At 36.0% G+C, this 22,829-nt stretch overlaps 2 protein-coding genes across 3 annotated transcripts; both read left to right on the forward strand.

Moving 5' to 3' along the window:
* The first annotated feature begins 2,871 nt into the window (after nt 1–2,871).
* On the forward strand, nt 2,872–8,766 carry LOC113704114 (uncharacterized). The gene is made up of 10 exons (XM_027225782.2): nt 2,872–3,102; nt 4,063–4,122; nt 4,307–4,346; nt 5,440–5,618; nt 5,743–5,781; nt 5,870–5,956; nt 6,078–6,138; nt 6,594–6,718; nt 8,216–8,307; nt 8,431–8,766. The coding sequence occupies exons 1-10, from the start codon at nt 3,055–3,057 to the stop codon at nt 8,543–8,545; spliced, it is 846 nt and encodes a 281-aa protein (XP_027081583.2). The 5' UTR covers nt 2,872–3,054; the 3' UTR covers nt 8,546–8,766.
* Nucleotides 8,767–13,784: 5,018 nt separating this feature from the next.
* LOC140013896 (E3 ubiquitin ligase PARAQUAT TOLERANCE 3-like) lies at nt 13,785–21,704 on the forward strand. Of its 2 annotated transcripts, none has more exons than XM_072064129.1 (15): nt 13,785–14,188; nt 15,120–15,231; nt 15,509–15,590; nt 15,696–15,862; nt 16,000–16,079; nt 16,368–16,433; nt 16,590–16,746; nt 16,828–16,976; nt 17,731–17,895; nt 17,973–18,275; nt 18,557–18,598; nt 18,714–18,972; nt 19,364–19,483; nt 19,625–19,706; nt 20,569–21,704. In XM_072064129.1, exons 1-15 carry the CDS (start codon nt 14,023–14,025, stop codon nt 21,301–21,303), a joined length of 2,685 nt encoding a protein of 894 aa, XP_071920230.1. In that variant the 5' UTR covers nt 13,785–14,022; the 3' UTR covers nt 21,304–21,704. The 2 variants fall into 2 exon arrangements, with proteins under 2 accessions (XP_071920230.1, XP_071920231.1); XM_072064130.1 differs by having other exon boundaries at nt 18,723–18,972.
* Nucleotides 21,705–22,829: the final 1,125 nt, after the last annotated feature.

The following is a 22,829-nucleotide window of genomic DNA, read 5'->3' on the forward strand; positions in this document are numbered from 1 at the left end:
ATCGTGCTTTGGCGTCTTGGTTGCCAGTCTTAATCCAACAACTTTAACTGCTCCTCTGTTTCTTTATTCCCTTTTTACTATCTTACTTCCTTCTGTCTTAATACCTTAGTCAAGAATAAACAAGCAAAAAAAAAATATTTGCGTTTTAATAGTATGAAATTTATGCTGTGACTCTTGTCATAAGTAGATTCACATTGACATAGTCATTAGTGTAGTGTAATTTGAACTAGTTAGTTAAAGATTCACTAGTGTAGTTTAATTAGTATGAATATTTTGCTCTTTGTTTAATGAAACATCTTAATTACCAAGCTAAAATAAGGGTGCTATATCTAATGGAATAAAAATATGTAGGCTCACTCAAACTTAAATTTAAGGAAACATCATAAATGTACGAGTTAATCTTACATATACTGACTGACAGTGTATATATTATCACGATTGGATACATAACACATCTGTAAAATCTAGATTTCAAATTAACTGTTTTGCATCCAATAGTAATATGGTGTATATATTAGTAGTAATCATAATGAAAAACTTTTTTGAAGAAAAAATTTGATTCAAAATTTAGTTGTAAAAGAGTATCTAAATTTGAAGATGAGGAAATGATCTGTTTGTTTTCCAGAGTATGTGATGCCAACTAATACGGCCGATTAAGGAGGTGATAGGAACATCTTTCCTGCTTTTATTTTGATATTCAAGTATAATATTTTTTGTGGCTATTAAAAATACATTAGTTGACCCGTTCATTGGAGGGTTGATTTGTACTATTAGTTCATTGGAAGGTAACATCTCAGGCCCCCCTTCCAAATGGATGCTAATTTATTTCCTTACTATGAACCTTTAATTAGTAATTTCAACTGCAAACTGCGTTAGTCACTTCTTATATTTAAGTCTCATAAATTGTCAATTTAGTTTAATTTCATACTTTTTTTAGTAGTTTAACTTTATGTTGATGTTTAATTATAATATTTGATCAGTATTGATATGACAATTGTAGCTTATTTATAATGTTATTAAAAAAAATTTGGAAAAAGGGTTCTAATATGTCCTTTGGTTATAGATAGGTTAATTACTGCTTTAGTCATTTTCTTGCTTCTTTTTTTTTTTTTTTTTGTGTTTGACATATAGATGTGTATTATTTCTTTATGGTAGAAATACATTACGTTCACGAATTGTAATGTAATGTAATTATTTGATTTCAAACACTACATGATGCCCTAGAGTCTTAAAATGCACGCTTTCTAGTAAGAGTGAATGCGAAGATGAACAACTATATGATTTTCAATATCAGCCCATCATGTTTAGGCAAAAGATGCAAATTTTAATCAAGTACCAATGATATAGAAGGGTGAAAAAAAAATGAACTCAAATTTTTAACTAATCATAGTGATAATAGAATGAACAAATGCTTTTGATCGATGTTAATGCCTTATAACAATTTTGAGGGAAACTTGAATAAACTCAGATACTATAGAGAAAATGACATTTTTGCACCATACTAACTCAGTATCTTTACATGGTTGCATGTGGAAACTGCAGAAGAAAATATGCTCATATCCCTCACAAAAGTGAAGTATACCAATTTGTCCCAAGGTCACAAGGTGATGAATTTCAAAGGGGTGTAAAAGGTTATGTTTGGGATTTTAACCTTAAGTCACGTTACTCGATCCATTTTTTCCAATCCCAAATTATCTTTCAAGTCTCCTGAGGAACCTCAAGAGTTGCCGGCTTTTGAGGTTTACTCGGGGTTTTGGGTTTGTAAAGTCACAAAAATCTTACGAAAGGTTTTGACAAAAAATTATCTTTCAAGTGATTTCAATCTCTTCGTCTGATGAAAAGGTTAGAGAAAAGAACTCACAAATTTGGCAAAGGCATTTAGGGTTCATTTATCCAAAAGTACAATTGACAAATCGATGGAGATGGCAGCTAATCGTCTTTGTGGCAATCTGGTGATGAATTGGACATTAAATAATTTGGCAAGAAGGTTCCATGGTTGGTAAGATTACTGGGCAATTTCAAAATATCTTATTTGCTAAAGAATGCATAACTGGTTGGTGTTGTTTAGATTGCGTGAATACCATTTTCTGTGAGTTTCTAAGATCCAATTTAGTCGGTAAGAACATTAGTCAGGTGACTACAAGGTCCCTGATGTGACACTCAAATCCTTTCCTTTCTCCTTCTTTATTGTAAGATTTGAAATCTCCCCTTCGAATTATAAAAATATATATATATTGTATTTGAGCTAGATCAAGAATAGTTTTAGCCCTTAATGTTTCTAATATTCTTAATTTGACCTTTTCACTGTTTAAAGTTCATCACATGTAAGATCTCGTGATGATTCTAGAAAAAAAAAAGTGATCATAATTAGAGTTTGGAATCAATTCGGTGCGTTTCACTATTATAAGAGGGATATAAATACATCATTTTAAGAATAACGGACAAAACAAATCAAATTGCAAAATATTAGAAATGTCTAATGCGAGAAAAAAAAAAATTTATCTTATATGAAAACGCAGTGTAATGGGTGTTTGCGTGTTCGAAATCTGCCCAAGTTCACCTATAATTTTAAAGTGACTGTAGTATGGAACACAAAAACACGTGGGCTGAAGTCCACTGGGCTGTGTGTTAGTAGATAAGCACAAAAAGACACTATGGATTGGGCCGACAATGGACATGATCAGGTGGCCACGTGCGCAGATACATCATCCTATCAAATTCCGCCATCGCATTTTATCTGACGTGTAATTCGCAGGTAACCTCCGTACACAGTTTAACAATGACGTCGATATTGAAACAGTTTAGTATTTCTTTTCTTTTTTAAAGACAAAAATGAAAAAGTAAAAAAATAGAAACGCATAGCAGAAACCAAAAAAATAAAAAAGTAGTTGGCGAGAGACTTAAACCTCTGCGGAAAGAAATCCAATTTATAATCTGAAATTGAAACGGTCGCCGGCGATCTGAAATTTCCAAGCTCTGATCTTCGGTGATGGTGTCTTGATATCTATGCCCCTCGATCTCTGTCACCAATCATCAACTGCTTAATCTGTCGGCATGGCCGCCCCATTCTTTTCAACGCCTTTTCAGCCTTTTGTTTATCAGGTACTCATTTGTTGAAATTAAATTAAATTCAATGTAATTAAAGTTTAGGTTTTGATTTTAAACTTTGATTCTTAGCGCTTTTGTGCTTTTTCTTTTGGCTTATCTGATTTCTTTTTCTCTTACTTTTTGTGTAGTTTTTTTAGTTTACTGATGCTTAAACTAGCTAAGAATTTGATTGGGCTTTGCAAAATTGTTACAAGAGGAAATTTAATACTATCAGCTATGAGACTGAAGCAGATTGGAAGCAGAATGATGAGAATTTTGGAGAATGATCTGGATTGAGGTTTAGTGTGTAGCCTTGTGATTGTGGTTTATTAGGAGGACCTGAATGGAAATTATGTTTCTTCTTACTGGAATGTGTTTTGATTGGTTAAAGTTCATTACTTTGTTGATCTTTGGTGTGGTGGTTTGTTTAATAAATTTGAAAATGAAGGTAATTTTGTTGTAGTTGGAGATGAAAAAAAATTAAGCAAATTGGTTAATGAAACAATGAAGTCAGTGATAGAAAGGAACTTTTTTGGTTCTTTTTGTTTTTTCTCCTAAAAAGTTGCAAGCTTTCTTCTCTCTCTCTCCCTCTCTCTTGATAACTATGGAAAGCCAGATATGCGGAAAAAGTGGTTCAAGATAGCAGAAAACGAGTCATATGGACACCTCACTTGCAAAAAAAGATTGCTAATAAGTGCATTTGGCCGTATCAGCAAGTTTCCCAGGTGCTAATGGTGGTAAGGAAAATTCGTGTATAAAATTGATTGGACATGAAGAGGAAAAGTCAATGGTAATCCTAGAGACCTGGAATGTTTTTAATTACAACTAACCTCAAGGGAACTCAATGAATTTTTAACCTTTCTAAATTGAAGTTGGGTATTGACCTCTTAGATTTTCCACAATCTTGAACTTGGACTTGTTTGAAGTGTTACAATATTAATATTTCATGGAAGTGATACTAAAATTCTTTTGCAGAGTCCCCAAGATGCTTTAACACCTTTTCAGATTTTAGGTGGTGAAGCTCAGATAGTTCAGGTATTTAACTTGGTCTTTTGATTCTTTTCTTTTTGCATTTGGGTGTGGTATTGGGGGGGGGGGGTTTATTTTTTTATTTTTTTGGGGGGCGGGGTGATTCTACCATTTCATTGTTATAAGTTATTCTTCTTATTGACAATTCTTGTGCTTCGTCTGACTGATTTTTACGTATTTTTTCTTATAGATTATGTTGAAGCCTGGAGAGAAGATTGTGGCAAAGCCTGGTAAGTTGCTAATTCATCTTTATTTTATTGAGTTCCATGTTTATTACGATCATTTGATTTGAATCTTGCTCAATGTCAAAATTGGCACTAGTAAATTGTCTGTGTCCGTATCCATATCCTGGTGCTTGTGATTCGTATAGAAAATTTTGTATTAGTTTAACAGGCTGTTGGACATGAGTTGTGCAATCTCACGTCATGATACTAATCTTCCTAGCTTCCTGCTATTACAGTTCAATTTGATACTCTCCATGGGTACATTCAACTTTGTACATCCAATTTCAGATTTTTGGTACATCTCTGCAAGCAGATAGGATGAAAATATTAAGTAACTTGTGAAAATAAACTAATTTTTCCATCTACGGTCACTAGTTTTGGTAAAAAAAACACAAAATTAAGCGTCCGGGAGCTCTTTATTAGCAAGGGAAAAGGCTAGCCTACTATCGCCATTGTCCAATTCCATGAATCTAGGCTCCCACTAAATGGCCATGATCTACCTACTCTTGACTTTAATGGTGGATTTTAATGGGGTCTCTCTCTCTCTCTCTCTCTCTCTCTCTCTCTCTCTCTCTTTCTCTCATATTTTCTTTTTAGTCTACTGGTTTCTTACAGCCTGTGTGGGTTTAAATGACTTCTGCAAAGAAGCATTTTTTGTCTTTTACTGACAGAGGTGGGATTTCTAGCCAAATTGGAAACTTGACATACAAACAGAAGAAATGCTAGCCCGTTTCAAGCCATTGGGCCTGCAACGGGACTTATTATAATTATTATCTATAGAGGATGATAGTACCACTGTACCAGTCATTTTTTAGTGACCAATCTTATTGATGCGATTCATCTCCACTCTCTGTTAACAATGTTGCTTTCATACCTTGAAGTAAAGCTAATTTCCAAGTAAAGCCTGTCCATCCGATCAAGTTCATATAACCACGCTAGAGAGGGGATCCTGGTCAACAGTTCTTTTTTTGGTTCAGAGCTTACTGATGGAATTGTTATGAATATGTAATGCTGTTATTGAATGGATGTTAACTGCGATGTGCTTCTTTCCTTTCAAGAACTGCAGTCTGAAAAATAAGGAACTGTGTATATTTTCCAGGTTCGATGTGCTACATGTCTGGGTCTGTCCAAATGGACAATATTTATGCTCCTGAAAATGAAGCTGGTATATGGCAGTGGCTTTTTGGAAAGAGTGTCACCAACATAGTTCTACATAATACTGGTTCAACTGATGGATTTGTGGGGATTGCTGCACCTTCTTTAGGAAGAATCCTCCCGGTTTGTATTGTTATCTGAAATATTCACTCGATTGTTTTCTCATACAAGATAGTTTTGCTTATGGTTATATGTTCCACTTAGAATGTTAGCAATTTTCTTATTCTGATTCTGATTTATTTTGCAGATTGATTTATCAATTTTTGGTGGCGAAATGTTATGCCAGGTATAAGTTTCAAGAGATTCTAATCTCCTGTATGGTTTATTCATTTAAGTTTATTAATTGATACAACTTTCTTAATTTTATTTTGTAGCCAGATGCATATCTTTGTTCAATTAATGATGTAAAAGTCAATAATGCCATTGATCAAAGGCCTCGTAATATTATTACCAGTATAGAGGTGAGAGAATGCAGTTTTTTTTTTTTTAGTGTTTCTTATTCTCTGGCTTGTCCTTCTTGTCTCATGATGATTGTGCATATACATGGAATTTTATAATCCTCCCACTGCATGTTATCTACAGGGGTTTCTGAGGCAGAAGATATCTGGCCAAGGGCTTGCTTTCGTAATTGGTGGTGGTTCTGGTACGTTGCCATCTCTTTGTCTATACTTTTCATATAATTTCTCCCTTCACTTTTTGAAATTTTAAATTTTGCTTGGAAGTTGGTCCTTTCTTTAATTGTTGTGAATGTATGTGCACATCTTTATTGCTGCCAAGATACGCTACAAGGAGATCTAAGTTATTGAAATAAAAGTGAATTTTTATTGGTCTAACTCAAAACTGGATATTTCAGAGTATCCTAGGAAACTTGTTTAATGTATTAACTTCAATGTAAAACCCTGCAACTTCTAGTTCGAAACACCTTTTGCTTTTCAGGTCCCTGATTTTCCTACTTATTTATGCTTACACGGGGATTGCGCCTATTTTCACATGTTGTATCACCTAGTCAAGGGGAGCCTATTCTTTCTTACCCTACTTTCTTTGACTTATCTAGATTGTAAGGTTATGTGATACCTTTTTATTTTGGTTCTTTTCTAGTTGTACAGAAAAACCTTGAAGTGGGAGAAGTACTTTCTGTTGATGTGCCGAGCATTGTTGCATTATCATCAACAATCAATGTACAGGTCAAATATAATGGTCCTGTTAGGAGACTGGTATTTGGGGTAAGTTTATCGAGTGATTTCTCGTTTCCTTTATGAGCATTATCTTCTTTGTATTCCTCAATTGTAGTTGCTTATTCGTGTCTGTTAGTTTCTCTTACTTGGTCGTTCATTACATTGATGTCTTGGCTTGTTTGTTTGTTGCAATTTTAAACATCAACTCAAAAATTTCCATCTAGCCTTTTAGTAGCCAATCAGTTTTGTCTCCACATATCCTTGTACCTAGGCTTCAATTCCTGCACAAAAGATCAGCTCTAGTCTTTGTAATTCTTCTAATTTCTTTTTTTTTCCTGAATTATTTCATTTTCCTAAATGGGTATGAAGAGTTCATGTTTAAGCTGGATAACCCTTCTGTACATTTTCCGTGAACCAATCATAAAAATTGCATTGAAATATCAGTAAATGTTGGAATAACAGTAAGATTGTCTGAAAAGAATTAGACCTGAGGATGTGCCCTAATAAAAGTGAATAGAACTAAGCTGTGATAGAGAAACAACACATGCTTGTATACGCTTTTCCTTTGTAAATAATTCATTTACCAAATTTTGCTTTTCTATTTGCCATATTCTTATGGTCAATGCCTATGTACCTATCTTTTTCTTGTCTTAATCATTTTTGACAACATGCAAAATGCAACAAGTATTACAAGAAGAGAATTTTGCAGCTGTTTAGATGGCCTATTCTCTCGTCTTTTTGGGCATATTAGTACTACCATCATCCTGCTCCACCTCTCTTTAACATTGAAAGCACCTTTTTCTGCTTACCTTCTTTGAGATTAACCTGAATTTGGGCCGACTTTGGGAAAGGGGTGCATATTTGGCTGTGGTAACCCTGCAATGTGGTTTGTTTTCATGCTCTTGTACATTAGTAGGTTAGCTTACTATTTTTACCCAATTTCTATTGCTGTACACCATTTGTTTCTCTTGTTTAATGTCATGGATCGTAACCAGTTTCACATGTTTTTTCTTCTCCACTTTTACCAGCAAAGGAAAGTAATCATTCTGAACTAGAATTTCTGTGATAGGCTATGATGGCTTTTGTTCAACATAAATTCTCAAGTCACGAAAGTAGGATGATAAGAAGCACACATGTAGAATAAATGGCATTATGAAGTTGATTAGCAGCGCGTACAGTTCATGCATCCTGTACGTGGTATCTGATACTAGATAGATCATCCAATGCATCATTGACTGTGACAGAAGTCCTGAGTATTAATTTTCCCATGGCTTAACCTAGATAAGTATACCCTTCCAAGTTGTAGGCTTTTAGCAACTCCGAAGCTAACAGTAAAAGAGTGCTTTCTCTTCTTCTGAACCTCATCGTGCGATAAGCGTTTAAAGAGTTAAGCTTTACCGGTAGATCTTGGCTAAATTACTTCAACTGGTCTGTCACAGTTTGATTTTTCTTGATGCTGGGACTCTCTCTGCCAACATACTCTTGATTGTCAATGATTGCTTGGTTTCTAGACGGCCTGACTTAAGAAGTTGTGCGCCCTTGCAGGGTGAAAATCTTGTAACTGCAGTTCTCACTGGCCCTGGTATCGTTTTCATTCAGAGTTTGCCTTTCCATCGACTTTCCCAGCGCATTGCTAGGTAGTCTTAAACTCTGCGCTTCTTTGGGATTCATTAGATGAATAAAATGTTGCATTTGCTGACATTTTCCCACCGTGGTTTATTCCCTTCCAAGCTTAACAAAATGCATGGTCTACTTTGCAGGGCTGTTACGTCACCAAACATGAGAGACAATCCAAAGTTCTTCATTCAGATAGCGATCTTCTTCTTTGTAGCTTATGTTGTAGTTGTGTCATCATTAATCTTGACAGATATATAGTTGGTTTTTGTTTGTTTTAATTTTGACATTCCTGTAGGTGGTACTTGCCTTCCCTGCCTGTTCTTTCTATTTTTGGTATGGCTAGATTTATTTACAATTAGAGGAAGCATTAGGAAAAGGGTTACATTAGTTTCAGAGGATTGGTCTATTATGTTTCCAAAGTGTATAGACAGCCAAACTAGCTTTATTTGTGAGCGTCTTATTCCAAAGTTTGTTCACCACTCCCTCTCTTGTGATGCAGTTCTTCTTTTCAAAGCGCCAATAGTAAAGTTGAAGCTCTAGAAATATTGGGTTCAAATCTCTCTCTCTTTCCTTGTTTTTTTTAATCCCATTCTTTCTTGTTAGAGAAGGGAGAAAAAAGAATAACCTTAGAGGCATGGGTTTAACGACTAAGATTGAGTTCTCAAGACTTACAAGTCTTGGGTTTAGATCTCTCTTCCCCCAAGTAGAGAAGGATTGAAAATCTTTTGAGGATGAATTCTCATAATTTTATGGTTAATTCTGCTAAAACAATGATTATGTCAGATGAGTTATGGATTTAAATCATATCTAATAAGTGTAATTGATAGTAGAACTATGTAAATTCGGCTTGGTTTGGGCCCGATCCAATAAACGTATACGTTTAAAAAAAACACATACGTAAAACATAATATGAAAAATTGTTTGAGAAAATTTTTTGCTGCATAATAAATATGTTTTTTTAAATACATCTACAATATTGTTGTAAAAAAATTCAAATAATAGTCAATCTAACTAGATTCATAACACTACTCAAACTACTAAAAAAGAGAGCACATCTAATTTTATATACATCGATAATGTATACATTATTGTCGTTGGATTAAGTTGAATTTTAAATTCAAATTTTATATAATTGTCATCCATCCAACGCTGAGTATTTCAAATTTAAATTTTGTATAGTTGTCATTTATCCAATGCTAACATTGTATACACTGTCAATATATAAAAGATTAATCTAAAAAGAAATGCTAGCATAATTTGATACAAGTTGGCTTCACCTACTCAAATTCAAAATTCGATTCAATTGTGATTTAGTTTTTTTTTTTATAAAACATAAGTCAATATTATTAATAATCTAGTTGGGAATCGTCCAGCACGATTTGTTTGATAAAGTAATCTGCACTAATGACAGAAGATAGATTAAACATGTCACAGATATATTTGATTTGAAAAATCATAAGATTTAATAGAGTTACAAATTATAAAAGATTATACTGTGAATCACAAATCATCAAATTTGATCAATTGAACGAATCATGCCATGGATATCTGTGCATGTCTATTCCCTTATATCTACTATCCAACTGATTCAAGATCAAAACTGATATTGAAATTTGACGAGAAGACCCAAGAAATTTTAGATCTAACATATAAATTTGAAAAAATAAATAAATAAATAAAACTAAACAAAACTCTCACCAGGATATTGTGTGAGAGACTAAAACTCTCACTAAGACACCCTATAAGAGACTTTATTAAATAAAAGTAAAAACAAAGAGGAAGGGAGACCTTGATTTAAAGCCAAGATCTCCCGAAGGAAGAGGAGTAGATAGAGGGGAGCATGAGCAGAGTTAAGACCACACAATAAGTGATCAAATTTTAGTACAATAAAATATATTTAAAAAAAATAAAACTACTAACATTATATATAGGTTATAATTATACCCTACGAGTATTGTGGGGTCAAATTTTAGTGTAGTAAAATTTATTTTTAAAAAAATAAAACTATAACATTGTATACTGGTTATAATTATACCCTACGGATACTCTTTCTATAAAAAAATGTTACAAAATCAATTCATTATCAATTTTGATAAATGCATCTTTTTCAATATAAGTAACTGAACCTCTTGAATTTTTTAAAATAATCTACAAATCACCAACAACTTGATCTTCTACAGGTTTCTTTTATAAAATTTATCTTTACCCTATTATAAATAAAAATCATAATAACTTAATTCGTATTATAAACAAAAAATTTACCATCCACTTGAATAATTCTTGTTTTTGAAGTCTTTGAAGTTTGAAAAAAATGATTTGAAGAATTGATTTTCTCACTCCACTCAAAAAAGTTCACTCTTTGTGTTTGGAAATTTTAGATGAATTTATTCTTGAACTAATTTCCATAGATAATTTGAAAAAAATTCAAAATTATTGTGATGGTAAGAATTATGAATTTTCAATTTTTGGGGGGTCAATGTATATAGGGAAGAGAATTTGATAAAATATAATGGGGTCAAATAAAATATAATTTTCAAAATTTTCAAATTTCCTAAGCTTAACCCCACTTGCTTGTATGTGGCTCCGCCATTGGAGGGGAGAGACAATAGAGGTAATCCTAATACCTTGTGAGTTACCAAATTTAGAGAACGAAATCAATTGTGATTTAGTTTATTTCAATATAAAGGTGTAATCAATATAATCAAGACAAGTTCTAGTAATTTAATTCATTCATACATCTAATAAAAGAATTATTTAGTTTAAGTTCATCTCAATTGGGTTCAAGGCCTCGAATAAAAAAGAAAATTATTCATACATTATTGTCAAGATTTATAACTCTAACAGAGGCAAATCTTATTTGGACATATTCACTTCATCTACCAATATATGTATTTCTATTACGTAAATTTGGCTTGAGCCTAACCAATACATGTGTACGCATATACATAAAACATCATATGAAAAATTTTTTGTTAAATATATTTTTTAAATACATCTATAATATTATTCTTAAAAAATTTTCAATCTAACTAGATTCATAAAACTACTCAAACTACTATAAAATAATGCTACATAGTTGAATACAAGCTCACTTCACCTACTCAAATTCGAAAATCAATTCACTTATGATTCAGTTTAAGTTTCATCTCAATGTAAAGGTATAACCAAGTGTAATTAAGATGAGATTTAGCAATTCAATTTATTCATATACAAATGTAAAGCTTTAGAACTTGGGTAAAATTCAGAAAACCCTCTGTGCTATTATCGAAAATCGGGGAGTCCCATATCATTTAAAAATATTCGAAAAAGCCCTCATTAGTCAAACTAATACGAAATGGTGATTTATGACCTGCTATGTTACAGATAATAAGTCATACCTTATTTATTTAATGGGTTATATTTTATTTTAGTTTTAATTATTTTTCCAGTTTTTCTTTGAGAAAATCTCTTTCAAGCCATTTTATCTTTTTTCATTTTTTTCTCTTTTTCTCTCTCCCATCCTCCCTCCTCTTCATCCCCGCTAATCTATCTACATCGCTACCCTTATCACTTTCCTTCCCTTTTCCTTTCTCCTCCTCTTTCTCCTTTCTTCCCTAACTATAACTTCCTCCTCTTCACAGCACTAAATCTCTCTCCTTCTTCCTTATCTTCATCCCTTCCTTTTCCTTTCCTCCCTTTTCCCATTTTTTCCATCCCTTTTCCTCCTTTTTTCTACCTCCAACTATTACCTACTCTTCTCCACAACACCATCTTTTTTTTTCTCTTCCTCCTCTTACCTCTACCCTTTTATTTTTTCCCATATTCCCCCTTTTTCTCCCACCTTTCTTGCTGCCTCCTTTCTCAATCTACGACTACATCCAATGGCATAAGAAGAGTAGATGAGTAGAAAGGATCGAGAAGGAATAGGGCAACAGAAAGGGAGGAGATAGGGGTAAGAGGATGATGAGAATGGGAGAAAGAAGAGGACGAGGGGAAGGAAGGGAGGGAAGAGGAAGAAGCGGATAAGAGAACAGGGTGGCAAATGGAATTGGTAGCTGGAAGAGGCAACAGGTGATAGTAGTTGTAGGTGGTAGGAGGTGGATGGGGCAAGGAAATAATTTTAAAAAAATTTTAAAACACCTAAAAGCAAGTAAAGTAAAGAAAAGAAAAAATTAAAAGTGAAAGAAAAAATGAAAATAAAATACAAGGACAAAATTATAATTTTTTAAATCATGTATATAAAATAATTTTTAAGGAAGTAATTTTTAAAAATTTTAAAAACACCCAAATGCAAAGTAAAGTAAAGAAAAAAAAGTAAAAAAGAGAAGTGAAAGAAAAAACAAAATAAAATACATGGACAAAATAATAATTTTTTAATCGTATATATAATATTTGCAAGTATCTTAACAAGTCAATTTTTTAGATCAATTTGAATTATGAGAGAGTTTTATAAAATATTTCTAAATCACATAAGGCTTCTTTGATTTTTGGCGAAATCACAGAGGATATTATGAATTTCACCCTTAAAATTTTGGATTTAATGGTAGGAAAAATTCTAAAAACCCTCTCCTAAGCCACAACCAAATCTTACTTGAACATTCATCCAAAAAATTTCTTTTATTATTTAATCTGATATGGGCTTTTATTAAAAAGAGTTCAATGTAAGTATTTGGTAACCTGATTTGTCTTTTTTCCTTTAGGGTAACCTGACTTCTCTTCAATTTAAAATGAGCTCGAGGCATCCCCCGTTTAACCTCATTTATTTAGCAATCAAACTATATAATCCGACAACATGGGCAAAACAAAAATTGGAAAACGCAAAAATCCTAAACTAGGCCAGAGCCGGACGCGTCCATACCGCTTGATGGCAACGCAACGCTGTCGTAAAGCACAAGTAAAAATCTTTCTCACTGCCCCTCGCTATATAAGGGGGCTTCGACGACCTTCTCGACAGTATCCTTGGATAAATAAAATTAAAGAAGCTCTCACTCGTCTGCTTCTTTTTCTGTCTCAATTTTCCTAGCCCTAGTCCTTAAATTCCCCTCTCCCTTTTTAATCAATCCAATTCTAGGGCACAGATTGTTCCAATATACGAACTTTTCATCGAAGTTCGCTGATCGATTCATGAATTTTACCATGAATTGCTTTTTGTAAATATTTATCGTATTACAGAGAAGAAAGAAACAGAAACTTTCTCGAGTTTTATACGAGTTTTCTCGCTCGCCCGCTTAATTTCTTAGAAGAACGAAGAGGCGCTAGGATCGGAGGTTTCCGAAGAACTAAATTGAATTTGTTCTGTTTTGGCTGTTCAGTTCGAGGTGCGGCTGTTGATTTTCGAGATCTCAAGTATTCATCGGCGTTCGCTGCGGTTCCGGTTGTGTCAAGGAAGGGGCAAGTTCGTGTCTTTGCTGATCTAACAAGAGTTTGATACTCTTTTTTGCATCGGAGGCTGGGTTTACGGATTGAAATTGAAGATATTGATTACCGTAGCTTGACTGAGAGAAAGTCCTGAAGTTATTGAGTTGTTCGAGAGAAGAAATTGGTTTGATCTTACTTGGATTATTGAGGAAAAGAAAAGAAGAAAAATCATAGATATTTCTTCAATTTTTGTACTGTTGTTATCTTGTTTTTCGTTTTTGAGTTCAATATCAGGCCATACATATATTTTTGTCGTTTGAAGGCCGTTATTTGTGTTTGTTATTGATTTCTCTCAGAGGGGGGAAAAGGAACTTTAAAGAAAAACAAAGAAAGCAAATATGGCTGTATATTACAAGTTTAAAAGTGCTAAAGATTTTGATTCAATTCCAATTGATGGGCACTTTATAACAGTCGGGAATTTGAAAGAAAAAATATTTGAATCCAAGCAGTTGGGCAGGGGTACTGATTTTGACCTCGTGGTCACCAACGCCCAGACTAACGAAGGTTGGTTTGACTTCCTATTGGTCAGCCTTTTTTTATCTGATTACAACAATGTGCAAGCTGTAGATGATCAGTATAAAAGTTTCTTCCTTCAAGCAAATATGTTCATATTCTTTACAATTGTTTAAACAATTTCTACATTGACGCAAGTATGTTTATATATTTTGCAATTTTCTGGTCATACTGTTCTAGATTTTAGTTTTCAGTCAAAAGGAAATACCTTTGTGAGTATTTTATGGAGTTATTAGCAATTTCAGGCTTGCGGAAAGAAAGCAGTCATCCAAGGAGACCATTTGTAATTCATCTTCTGCAATTCATAGTTGGGATGCATAATTGCATCCTAGATAAGGTGTCACGTGAGAGCTTTGGTCTGTCCACTTCCTGTTGCACGATTGGCACTGCATATGAAGTGGAGAATTGGTTTTTCTTATGTGATTCTATTACTATAAGGTCAAAAGTCTTTATAGAGTTGTTTCCTTGAAATTGGACCACTGAGGGGTATTGTGAGGTAGTTGATGAATGGTCTGTTTGATGACAAACTTTTCAAACGGAATTCTAGTTTGAATGATAACTCTGAATGTGGTTCTTTCATTTATCACCCACTAGTTTTGCTTGCGTCCAAGTTTCTTTCTCTGTATCTGATTGAATTTTAGTGAGCGAGTAGAATTCTCAGTCCGAAGATTTAGGGCTTAGGGTTAAGATATAAAACCTGCAGACATGCTTTTAGTTTGGGGTTTTCTTGTGAGCGTCAAGTCTTGTCACGTGTTTGAGTAGGAGCAGGAAAATTGATGCTGATATTGGTTTTGGTGAATCAATTGGTTCCCAACATGAAATGTGCCTTTTTTGAGGTTTAAATTTAGTTAGAGCTATGTTTGGTCCATATGTTGATTATTTTCAGGGTTTATATAGAACTTTGTTCTGTTTTCAATTTCAGAGTACCTTGATGAAAAAATGTTGATTCCAAAAAATACTGCTGTCTTAATTCGTCGGGTTCCTGGACGACCTCGAATGCCTATTGTTACAGCACCTGTTCCTGAATCTGAAGAGTATAATCTTGATCCTTAAAACTTCTCAATTTGATTAGGTTGAGCTTGATTTAGCAAAAAATTTTGTCCTTGTTTTCTGCTTAGTGCATTTTCTTAAGTCTTATTTTGGTGGTGTGAAGATCAGTTTGTAGTGATTTGAGAGTTGGTGAGTAAAATCAATTACACTATAAAAAGGAGATTCTATGAGGGAGAGGATGATAGATTTGGACTAGCATAGACGTGACTTTGAGAGGCTTCTTAATGTTGGTTGAGTTTTACTATGTGCTCTCTGATGCAGGGTAAAGGTGGAAAGTGAGTCTGGGGAAGTTCAAACAGTAAAGAGCAGCTTTTTAGGGGTAGAGTCATCTGGAATGAAATATGTAAGCTTCTATAAGCAATATGTCCTGAAAGACTATTATAGATTAATTTTGTCTTTAAGTGTTGATAAGCACACAGACGCGATAATGAGTTTTTGACCTTTGCAGCCTGATGAGTCAGAATGGGACGAATTTGGTAATGATTTGTATGCAATTCCTGAAACTTTGCCAGCACAACCAAGCAATCTTGTTCAGGAAGCTGCTCCCCCTAGTATAGTTGACGAGGACAGTAAGATTAAGGCTTTAATCGAGACACCGGCCTTAGATTGGCAGCGGTGAGAGATCTTCTGCTACTGCTTGCTGATTTGAACATTCAAAACTGTTATTTATTTTTGTTTTTGTCTTTTCCTTCACCAAAAAGAAAAAGGTTTTGTTTGTCTGATAGGCTTATCATTGTATCATTTAATTTCAGCCAATCTGCTGATGGTTTTGGTCCTGGTAGAGGTTTTGGACGTGGTATGGGTGGAAGAATGATGGGAGGACGTGGTTTTGGTGAGCGCTTATACTTGTCTTTGTTTAAATCAACTTACCTGAGATACATAATACACTATTAATTTTTTTTTTTCCTCAACTTTTTTTGTTTCCTTTCCTTTTTCCAGTTTTTTGTTGCTTAGGACAATAGTCCTCAAGCAAAACTAGATTTAGACTTGCGTGTGTAAGGAAGGTTTGAGGTGCTGTAGTGGAAGGAGATAAATGATTTTTTATTTTGTTTTAGTTGTTTAGCTTTGCTGTTTATGAATTGTGGTCAAAACTGAACACCAATTCTTCTTTTTTTTCGAGGTCGAGGAGGATTGGAGCGAAAAACACCACCTCAGGGTTATGTATGTCACAGGTGTAAGGTTCCTGGTGCGTTTTCCTATTCTTGACATTTGAATTTGATTTCTTTGGTTAAAATTAGGTTTAAGAGTTCTTAGATAGAATATTATTTTTTCTGAAAGGAGAAAAAATAAAATCTCCCTTCTACTAGTCCTTTTGCTAATTTTTCCAATCACTGATTTATAGGACACTTTATTCAACATTGTCCAACAAATGGTGACCCTAATTATGACATTAAGCGGGTTAAACCTCCAACTGGTATCCCAAAATCTATGTTAATGGCCACACCAGATGGCTCGTATGCATTGCCAAGTGGGGCTGTTGCAGTTTTGAAACCAAATGAGTAAGCTGTTTCTCTCCATTTGAAACTATTGGTCATTATTTTTGGGCAAGATCATTTGTTTACTGTCCATATATGTTGCAGGGCTGCTTTTGAAAAGGAAATTGAAGGGCTTCCATCCACGCGCTCCGTTGGTGATCTTCCACCTGAACTTCATTGCCCGTTGTGTAAAGAAGTTATGAAAGATGCTGTGCTTACAAGCAAATGTTGTTTCAAGAGTTTTTGTGACAAATGTATGGCTCACAGATGGTGATTGAACATTCTTTTCTTTGTGTTTCTATGTTGCTTTGCCTGGATTGTTGTTGTATCTGTGCAACAACTGTTATTCTATCATTTAGTTTATTCTGTTGGTGCTCATTATGTACCAACTTTTTTTTTTTACATGTTATGAACAAGACCCCACAAGGACAAATCATAATTGAACCAAGACAAGTAGGACCAATAATATTTAACCTTGAATATGTAGTTTGCAGTCTGGCATAAAATTATAAGTTTGGTGCTTTAAACGCATATGGATTTTTTTTTTTTTGGTTTTCTTTTTTGAAACTGAAGTTTAGGAAGTTTTAAGAGAACTGAAATCTGTAAGGTCACCCCAACAAAAAAAAAAAAAAAAAAATCATGTGGACAACATGGTAGCACGTTGAAATTTTTTGCTGAATTTATTATCGGAATATGAAATCATATTGCCTTATTGGAATATCTAGGTGGTTTCATGTGAATAAATTTTGAGTAGTCAACTTAAAACTCACTAGTTCTCTAATAAAAATGAATAGTGATATACTACATGTATGCCAAATGGCAAGCATTTCTATGGATGACTAGCTGGCTTTCCCTTCCCTCTCCTCCTGAGCTTGTTCTGAAACAAAGAAAAAAAAAACGGCTCTTGTTGTTTGGATTTTTTCATCCTGTAATTAATTTCATAGTCCTCATTTGCATAGCTTGTAGTTTTGGGGTTCTTTCTCTCTGATAACTAAGTGTTTCTTACAGGCATAAGAGAATATATTATTTCAAAGTCAATGTGCGTGTGTGGGGCGACAAATATACTAGCAGATGATCTTTTACCAAACAAGACATTGAGGGATACCATTAACCGAATACTGGAGTCCAATAACAGCAGTGGAGATAATGGTGGCAGCACTTTCCAGGTTCCAGGTTTGTGTTGTTAAGAAGTTTGTTGTCAGTACTTTGGGAATAATAATCAGTTCACTATAAATACTTCTATTCTACAGATATGGAATCTCGCAATCCACAGCCCAAGGCTCCATCTCCTATGCAGTCTGCGGCTTCAAAGGGAGAGCAGGTCATGCCACCTCCAGCTCAAAAAGAAGAGACTTCTAAGGTGCATGAAGTTGTAGAAGAGGTTAAGGCTGTTGTTGCTCCACAGCAAACTATGGAGAAAGTGAGATTATCAAAAGTTGCAGATGCTTCTGAAGCTACACATGAGTCAGTAAGTGTGAAGGAACCAGCATCTCAAGGGAGTGCACCTCTGCCTGATGAAGAAGTGCAGCAGAAACCAGTTTCCAGTGAGGCAGGTAATTACCCAGATATCTTTCATACCTGTGATATGTTTTTTTGCGTTCCTTTCACATTTGTGGTAATATCCTGCCACGATTTCCCACCCAGAGGCAGTGTAGGTTCGTCTGCAGGATAGTTTAATGTTCTCTTTTTAGTGAAATCTTGTACTTTGTCTGGAGTCGAACAGAATATATATGATCAGGGAAAATTTCCCTTTGGTATAAAATCATGATGGCATCTTGGAGTAAGGGCTTATATTTGTTTATGATTTTTAACTGATAAATTTCTGTCCTTTCAGCCAAAAAGAAGAAAAAGAAGAAAGCTCGCTTGCCTTTAAATGGTATGCTTTTGTAAGACCTTGTCATGCTGCTGTCCTTGTACACATTAAAACACATTTTAGTTGAGCTTTTTGAACCGTGCCACTGAATCTTCTGTTTAATGGTTAATCTTTTAAGGAGTTGCAGCTGCGGAGATGCAGTGGAGAGCCCAAGACCTTGCAGCTGAGAACTACATGATGCCTATGGGCCCTGCTGCCTATAATCCTTATTGGACAGGAATGCAACCTGGAATGGATGCATTCATGGCCCCGTATCCTGGTGCTGCTCCTTATATGGGTTTTGGTCTTGGTCCACTGGATGTTCCATTTGGGGGTGTCTTACCACAGGACCCATTTGGGGGACAAGGTTGCATGTTGCCTTTTGGCCCTCCTCAGAGGTATTGATTCTTGTTTTATGAACTAAAGGGAGTTCTTGTTTCTCTTGCTTCTGGGGGATTGTTGTTCCTATTATATCTTTTTTGTATCAAGATGGCTTGTGCTTTTTTGCAACCTATCACAAAGTTACTGATTCTTGTGTTATCAGCTGACTGTTTTTACTCTCTCTTCATATGTGTTTGGTTTTTTGGGGTTGGAGAGAGAAGGGGGGGGGGAGTGGTTTGGAGCACTGTTCCTTCTATATACTTTTCTTGAATCTGGTGACGCACTGTGATTTGCAGCCTCACACTTGGGGCCTCTGGTTAGAGGGGTATATATAATGCTGTGTATCTTGGTCTCTTGCAGCAGATTACAATTGGTGTTTTATTTTCATATGAATGTCCTCTTTTTCAGGGATCTTGCAGACTTTGGGATGGGATTCAATGCTGGACCACCTTTGATGAGCCGGGAGGAATTTGAAGCTAGGAAAGCCAATTTGAAAAGGAAACGTGAAATTGAGAGACGTGGCGAGAGGTAAATGCGAGGATTTTGAACATTTCATAATTGTTAATTGTGTTTTTACGCTCTTGTATCTTGTATTCTGGTTTCTGGATGACCTTCATCTGGTTATGTTTGATTTGCTCTTACACAATTATTTGCTTATTGGGTCTGCAGCCGAGAATTACCACCTAAAGATCGGGAGTTTGGCAGGGAAGTGAGCAGCAGTGGTGACATTTCTTCAGGGAAATCTAAATCTGTATGTACTTTTGTTGTTGAAATTTCCTCTTCCCTCTTTTGGTTTTGTGAACTATTGGGCAAAAATGGACTTGGCAACAGAGTAATCATTGTGGAAAGAGGCCCCTCCCCCCCCCCCCTCCCCTCCCTCTCTTTGAACCATAACCTGGGTGGGATTTCATCAAAGGTTTTATTGGAAAAGGCAGAACCGAAGGGCAACCGTGATGGTCTGCACTGCTTCCCTCTTGTGCTCAACTTGAATGCCAAGGCTGAGGATGAGAAATTTCTGGGGTTCTTACAGGTCTTTTAACGCATCACCCAGCCTTGGTCTTATTTCAGTGGGAAAATGCAGTGTAGTTATGCATCACAAATTTTACCAATTTGTCTGCACGGCTGCCGCCGCCCCTATTCAACCCCCCCTTCTTGTCCACCTTTCGCGCGAGTGAAATTATCACTACGCATTGTTTTCTGGTGTTCCATCGCTAGCGGATGATTGTCCAAGTTCCTCCCAACATCCATATCCGTGCTTAACCCTGGCAATCTGAAGTTTCTTAATGTCGTATTTTAGGTGGCGTATATTATTATTATTATTAACTCTATGTCTTTTGGGGATGCGCTATGATCACCACTCTAAACCAATAATAGAAATATGCATTGTTTGACTCGCAGGTCCCTCAGTGTGGTCTGGAAACCATCAAACCAATAACGAAACAAAATTGGGAAAAAGAATAGTGAAAATGAAATGTATTTGACTATTTAAAGGAAAATTGCAACGAAGAACAGGCTTTTTCGCGGGATTTAGAATGCGAGGGCCGAGGAATGTATGTACTTTGATTTAGAATTAGCTATTGCTATAGCTTACCTGTTTTTATTTCTGTTCGTAGAAAGCTGTTCCACCGCCATCAAGCTCGGATAATCACCGTCCTCGCCATCGCTCGGATAGGCCATCCCCTGATCGCCGCTCTCGTGATCCTGAACTTCCACGCCCGTCTTCTAAGAAGAATTTGGATCACGATTATGATGACCATCACCGGCATCGTGACCATCGCAGTGAGCATTACCAGGACAGCCACCAACACCACCGTGATCACAGTGATGACCGCCATCATCTGGACAGTCGCCACCCTCGTGATCACCCTGATGACCGCCATCGCCGTGACCAGCCTCAGCGTAGTAGCAGTAGTCACCACCGTCCAGAGTCTGCTGCTAGACCAACTCCAGAACCGCTTGCAGCGCCTAAAACCGTTTCCACTGCTGACAAGAAACAGAAGCTCAGCGTATTCTCTCGCATCAGTTTCCCTGCTGAAGATCAAGCAGCCCCAAAAAAGCGAAAGCTGACGTCTTCAACTGAAGCACCAGCTAGTGGCTCGGGGAGTCACAGGGGCCCTTCTTCGAATGGCTACTATGAAGATCACAAAGCAGGATCAACCACAAGAAAAAGTTCTGCTCCTGCTGCTGTAGATCATGAGAGTAGTGACGACGATAGACATTTCAAGAGAAGGCCATCAAGGTACGAGTCATCGCCTCCGGTGGCTGCAACTAAAGAGTGGGAGGAGGAGCCAAGGCATTCGAAGAGGGAAAGAGAGAAGGAACGTGGGAGCTATGGCAAGCACAGGTAGGTTGTAGCCCTGAGGATTGGAGGGATGCTGCTGAACGGAAGAGCCCATAGAACAAAAAAAGGGCTGTGGATCCATCTATGCGGTAGTTGACGTGGTGGAGCAAATGTGAGTCTGTAATTGGGCGAATTGCTCTTCGTTTTCTGCAGGCGTGGCCGGCTGCATGCTGGGGATTGGTGAAGGGGCAGTGATGAACGGGATGGATGCCTGCTTCATTTTCTTTTTGATTTTGTTCATTTTTCCGTGTCCATCTCTTTGGTGGGCAAATTGGGAAAACAGTAGAATTTTGTGCTTAGGTTTATTGGAGCTTTCAAATTGAAGCTCCACGCATGTTCTCGTTATGTACAATCAAATGCAATGATACCAACTTTTTATTTGAATAAATAATAAACCTTCCTCCATAACTCGCGTATCGTGTCTCTTCCTACTACATTAGTTTCTATTTTGTCCTTTGAATTTCTTTTGTTTATGCTGCCGTGAATCTATCTTTTAACAATTTTTCTTCAAGACAGCAATATAAATGGGCTTTTGTTTTGGTTTGGGTACACAAATCGGCATTTATCGTCCAACTCCTAGCTTTAAAAGTAGTTAATTTGAGAGGAAGGAACTTCCAACGTAGCCTGTAACCTTTTTTTTTTTCCTCAACGGCAACACTTTATTTATATACCAAAACAGATTACAAACTTTTGGAGCAACTGCCGCTACAATCTGCTTGAAGCAATTCAAGCAGCCAAGCTGGGAAGTCAGTCATCCATTCAGCAGTTCCTTTCAAGTTTAAAGTTAATTTTGTCAAATAATGACTAACAGAGTTGTTAATCCTACTCGTGAAGAAAAAACAACATTCATAAAAGTTGGATTTCAAGCTAACTATATCCGACAATACAGTTGCAATAGCTGAATCTCCTTCCCCACCATTTATTTTATCAATGAGTTGCTTACAATCTGATTCGAGCACCACTCTTCTCTAGCCCTATTGTTTTGCCATAAGCATAGCAGCTCTTAAAGCTAGAGCTTCCTCCTGTTTTGCATTTGAACAGCTTGTATTTGGCACTGCCCGAGCTCCCAGAATGTTTCCTTGACAGTCCCTTGCAATCATCCCCCATCCAGCTTTGTCTGTCTTTTGTTGCACAGCTGCATCAGAATTTATCTTAACCCATCCCTCTTCTGATTCGTTCCAGCCACACAATCCCTCCTTTCCTTTGTTCCTATAACTACTTGTTCCCCCTTCCAATTCCTGAGCCTCCTGGAAACTCCCTCCACTCCAAAGTTGCCTTTTTTACTGCTGTCATTGGATCTTTCCTTTTGGCCTCAAACTGCCCCCCATTTCTTGACTTCCAGATTTGCCAAAGTAAATTCACAGTTAGCTCTATTCTCTCCTGACCACTCTCCTTAGCCTTGGCTTCCTTCAGCTCCTCCCACCAGTGCCCAAACCTATTCCTGTAACAGTCTAAGCCTTCCCAACTTATAGGTGCTGTCTTCCAGATATCTTTAGCATTATCACAGAAGAAAAGCAGGTGTCAATAGTTTTC

This window comes from Coffea arabica, chromosome 8c (genome assembly GCF_036785885.1).
Source record: "Coffea arabica cultivar ET-39 chromosome 8c, Coffea Arabica ET-39 HiFi, whole genome shotgun sequence".
NCBI lineage: Eukaryota > Viridiplantae > Streptophyta > Magnoliopsida > Gentianales > Rubiaceae > Coffea > Coffea arabica.